The sequence below is a fragment of the Notolabrus celidotus genome, chromosome 3, assembly GCF_009762535.1.
Source record: "Notolabrus celidotus isolate fNotCel1 chromosome 3, fNotCel1.pri, whole genome shotgun sequence".
Classification (NCBI taxonomy): Eukaryota; Metazoa; Chordata; class Actinopteri; order Labriformes; family Labridae; genus Notolabrus; species Notolabrus celidotus.
The window spans coordinates 39,712,144-39,717,688 of record NC_048274.1 but is presented as its reverse complement, the minus strand read 5'-3'; the positions used below and the strand labels follow the sequence as shown (position 1 = coordinate 39,717,688).

General features: G+C 40.0%; 1 protein-coding gene across 1 annotated transcript in view; it reads right to left on the bottom strand.

Annotated features, from left to right (window-relative positions):
- LOC117809998 (transmembrane channel-like protein 3) overlaps window positions 1-5,545 on the bottom strand; it is a 48,535-nt gene that overhangs the window by 1,731 nt on the left and 41,259 nt on the right. Inside the window, 5 exon segments of the mRNA XM_034679525.1 lie at window positions 2,167-2,434; window positions 2,523-2,565; window positions 2,726-2,804; window positions 2,893-3,018; window positions 4,051-4,161. Coding sequence (XP_034535416.1) covers window positions 2,167-2,434; window positions 2,523-2,565; window positions 2,726-2,804; window positions 2,893-3,018; window positions 4,051-4,161 — 627 coding nt within the window.

Sequence of the window (5,545 nt, the reverse complement as noted above, 5' to 3'; positions counted from 1 at the left end):
CACTAATAAAAACCTTCTCCTCTGTTTTTTATGTGCTCATGGAGAAAAGGTGCTGTCACCCAACTGCACAAAGTTCATGGTTGTGGACTTTTGAACATTGAAGTAATTTTGCATAATGTCAAAAGTTGACATGTTGTCAGACAAAAATGATGACCTGTACATTTTCAGTGTGGCTAGTAAACTGATCTGTGTGGAGAGTGAACAGCACAGGTTAACTATCACCCCTGGTGAGGTGGTGTTTTTTGGGCTCATGCACAAGTTCTGTTCACTCTGACATGCTGGTTGCAGTTTATGAGAAATAAACTGCACCCAGCTTCTTTCTCTCCAGCACTTTCTAATGAATGGATTCTCACATAGCTGACTCAGTGTATTGGGTAGTAGGTGGGGCTGCAAGGTATTAAGTGCAAAGCTAAAATCAACAAGTAGTGCAGGTAGGCCTTGAGTTTCTCCACATGTTCAGGGACCACGTGCACTGAGCTACTGATTGCATCATCAGTGCCTCTGTGCTGTCGGATAGTTCAGTTTAGACACAGAGGTGAAGTTTGGAAAAAGGTCAGAGTTTAAGCCGAAAAAAAGAAACACTAAGTTTCAGTGTGAACTCAGGGTCCTCTGTGTTATAACTTCTCCTTGACAGTTATGATGTTTGAAAAAGCATGCCCTGTTATATCAGCCAAACTGTGCCCGTCTGGACACAGTACTCAGCTTTAAGGGAGTTCTTTCTGTCAAGATTGCATGCAGCGCAGCCAGGCAGCCAACAGTTTGTGTTTGTGCATTGTGTCCCATGATACATAGAGAATACTTTTATATTGTGGAATAAAGGCTTTTTTTGAGAGCTGCTTTCTTCTTCATGCAGTCATATCAGTGCAAAATCAGAACTCAAGCCACATACAAAAATCTGTTTTCATTTTAGCTCCAAATTAAACAAATCCTTTGCCTTATTTACAATAATCCTCCAAAAACCACCCTGTATCTTTTTGGTTGTAGTAATTACCAAAATAAAATCAAACTCTTTGGTTATAAAAGTGTTTTTTTGACAATGGATCTTGATTAGTAGTAAAGTGACACACTCAGTCATTGGTCAGTCATCATTTCAGTCTGCTGTGCGCACAGACTGGAACAATTTACAGAAAACTTAAAAACTGGCCAACTACATCTCAAAACCAGCCTTCAGGGACTCTCTCATGGACTCTCTTAAACACACCTGCGCCTGCTTTTAATCCTGGACTCCTGCTGACGCTGTTCGTTATTTGCTCTGTTCTGTCCTGTCATGTTTAACTTGTCTTTGAAGTTTTTTAACCTTGTGTCTGTTTCTGTCATAACTGTTATCACTGACCCTTTACCCCTCAGAAGGCTGTGCCCTTTGGCAGGTCGTTAATGTAAATAAGAATTTGTTCATAATGACTCACCTGGTTAAATAAAGGTTCAATAAAGGTTACATTTAAAAATGAATAAATACATAAATAAAATATGTAGGCTATTGTGCAATTTGTAGATACACATGCAATGTCCTGTTATACTCCTTTTCCAAACGTTCAACATCCAGCAGGTTCAAACTTGTCATTTTTCATGCCAACAAAAACATTCATAACCTACAAATATAATGAGTGCTTGATCAGAAAATTCCTCTCGTAGGAAAGAAAAGAAACTCAGACAGTGTTAAGACAGTGTTAAGACAGTGTTAAGACAGTGTTCTCCAGTTAATGCTGGAGAAGGGACAAATAAGGGCTGAATGACTTCTTTTATTTGAAAACCAGTGCAGCAACAACAGGTTGTAATAGACAACACCTACACACACCTCACATTTCCTTCTCTACAAATAAAAAACTATTTCCCATTCAAGCATGTAGGTAATAGCAGTAGACATGAAACCCACAAAAGGCCTCTCTGAAAGGTCAGTGTGTCATCTGACTTCAGTAGGATATGCCTGACTATGCCTAATAGTTCATTGTGATGTAAGAAAACCCAATGTTTCTGTTTTTCAGTTGATGATAAATTAATAAAAATGTTTTTTTGTTGTTGTTGAGAAATGTGTATTAGATAGAACTACTCTTCCCTAAAGATCAATTTAAATGATCCCTTACAAAAGCATCTTTTAAGAGGACACCTGTTGCTCCAAGTTAACCTATATGTCAGTGGGTGAAAGACCTGTTAGGTAGGGGCTCCCACCTGTGCTTGGGCAGTGCAGTCACTGATGGAGTTCTGACAGATCCTGCCACAGGACCTCTGTTCAGGTCTGCTCTTGATGCCGACTGGGTGATGGTGCGGATGCTGTTTCCACGACGAACGGGAGACTGAAAGTTTGTGACGCTGCCGTTGCGTCGAGGAGATGGAGTGTGGATGGACGCCTCCTGACTGGTGATGTCACTCTCCTGCTGGTCTGGCTTTTTGTCTGCTGCTGCTGCTGCTGCTGCGGCCTCTGGAGCCTGCAGTCTAGCTACGGTTAGGTCAAACGCCACAGTGTCATTACACAATAACAAGTAATCAAATGCCCACACAGGAGATCTGAAAACCACCACTGATACCTGCAGCCAACTGGAAGACTTTCTTCTTGTCATCAGTCCGCTCCTGGAGGAATAAAAAAAAAATGTCACTGTCAGTCTCAGACCATGTTTGGTGAAACTTTGCTTCTTATTATGAAGCATTTACACATACTGTAATGAGTCCTGTTAACTCTACAGTCTGAAAGTAAGATATGTTGATCCACCACAGTTCATCAGATACTCACAGTCTGCAGCTGCATCCTCAGCTGGTTGTTGGTGAATTTCAGGGACCGTGCAATGGCCTGAAGGTAGTAAATCAGCATGCTGCAACACACAGGGAAAATTCAAGATGCTATATTTGTAGATGTGTGTGTGTGTCTGTGTTTGTAAGTGTGTGTGTGTGCAGTCTTACAACAGCAGCAGCAGTGCTGGCAGCACTACGATAGGGCTGGTGATATAATTCATCACTTCACTGAACCACCGAGGGAAGTCATTGGCCACCGTTTCCGAGATGATGTCATAGATCTTCTCCTGCCCGCTAAAACACACACATGGTTCATTCTAAACATGTTTATTCCCAAAAGAATCTAAAACACAATATCATCTATTGATACAGGCAGCAGCTTCCCCCTGCATGGGGTATCACAGGCTGTATGAGAAGGAGACAACGTCACGTGACATATTGTGATATCATGTAACATCATGTTACCCATGTAAGCAAGCAATATATAAATAAGTAAAAGGGTAGTATAAGTTGAATAATATGTATGAATGGTAAAAAAGAAAATAAGATATTTGTTGAATCCTTTGAAAAGATGCAGTAAAAATGTCACAAGGCTAGAGTATTGCACAAATAATTACCAACAGTATGAAGTCTGACAAAGCCTTACATTTTTTCAGCCCAATTTATTGAGATGAAATCATATTGCAAAGGAAATATGCTAACTCATTAGATGGAATCCAAAAGAAGCCTCTGCTCAGCCTCAGCTCAATGCCACACAGCCTCATTAGTCTGCTCCATTTGAATAACTCCTGTAGTGTACCCATACTCATCTCAACATCATTCCCGGTGGTCACTAGCAGCAGAATCTCCTTGATATCTCAATACAACTTTATCAAAATGAGTTATTGAGACTCATCACTCAGTGTATACACTGAACCCCACACTGCCCCCTGGTGGCATTGTGTGTCAATGAGATCAGTTATACTGATGACTCTTTACATAGCAGCCTCTGCCATCAGTGTATGAATGTGTTGTAGATGTGTGACTGTCACATGCGATGTAAAAGAGCTTTGAGTGGTCAGAAGACAAGAGAAAGAGAGAGCTGTATCAACACAGCCCATTTACCTTTTACCTTAAGCTGTTATGACGTGAAAATATTTTGAAATTATGTGAAATATCTTGTTAGAACTTGAACTGTTTCAAGCCACAGCTTGAAACATTAAGCAAATAGAAGATTTTTTTATGGAAAAAAAGAAAAAATTCAATGGGTGACAGCCTCACATCTCTGTAGTTGTTGAGAAAAATCTTTTGACATGATCACATTTGACATGTGTTATTTTTTTTTACCTGAATGGTCCACAGTGCTGGGATGGTCTGTATCTCACGATGGCAAAGATGGTGGGCAGCATACAGAGAAACAGCATAAAGAGCAGCATCGCCAGGTAGAAATTATTTGATCTGAAAAAGTCAAAGAAATCAGGGTTTTAACTGTCCTGTTGTTTTCAAACATTTACTGTAATGCTGCTTTGAGTGCCCCCTGCTGGACGGTTCATTGTTCTGCAGCTGGGATTCATGTTTGTCCTTCCACAATTTACCCCATTCACCCCATTCATCCCCTTCAAATAAGCTTTGTTTTTTTTATATAAGTGAACAAGCACTTTTTCTAATGTTACCTTTATTCTAGTACCATCATATCTAATGTAGAAATGGTGAGATCTAAAATGCCTGAAAGCTGGAGATTGAGAGCAGAAGAAAATGAATTACATTGGTAATCATGGCAGTGAAGTCGCATTCAGATCGTCTGAATCATTTTAGTAAAATATCAATCAATCAATCAATCAATCAATTAACCAATCAATCAATCAATCAATCAATCAATCAATCAATCAATCAATCAATCAATTAACCAATCAATCAATCAATCAATCAATCAATCAATCAATCTTTATTTGTATAGCGCAAAATCACAAATCACGTTATCTCAAGACGCTTTTACAAACAGAGCAGGTCTAGACCGTACTCTGTTAAATTATTAACAAAGACCCATCATCAAGACAGGATATGATCAATCCACCCTCTTACTGACAGAACTCAATCTTATCTAATCTTAATCCACTATGAGCATCGCACCTCACATATTTAGCTTAACTTCCTTTAACAGGCAGAAACCTCGAGCAGAACCAGACTCATGTTAGACAGACATCTGCTTCAACCGAGTTGGGGTTGGAAAGAGGGATAGAGGAGAATAAGAGAAAGAGAGAGCGATGAATGTATTCAATTGCAACCCAAAAAGTGTGAGTAAGAGTTCCCCTTAAAGAACAGAGCAATGCCATGAATGTTAATTCCGAGGCCGTGTTCCTCAAAGCCACAGTTTATTGAGTTAACATCCTGTTAATAGACTGCTGGGACATCTGAGATGACTCACTAAGCTTGCAGAGCTCTGTCGTGATCTGTGGCTTGGTGCTACCTATCATCCAGCTCTGACAGCCAGATGAAAGGTAAGAGGGGAGCCCTCAAAGTGGATGTAAATCCTTGTTCTGGCATAGATTTCCTCATCTGACTTGACTGCTATTCCCTTTTCACGTCAATCAATGATTTGCACAGTAATACACCATCATGTTATGAAATAAGACATTGAATCAACCTGCTGATACTTCTCTTATTTTAGTTCCTGCATTCATTGTACATGGTCCAGAACACTGGAGCACTTCAGTGACTCCATAACTAAATCCACTTTATTATCAACAAACTCTATGCAGTGTAACACACATTCAATGTCTCAGCACTCCATAACAGCGAGTACAGGACAAAGCTACCTGCCAATATCAACCTCTCTCTCCTC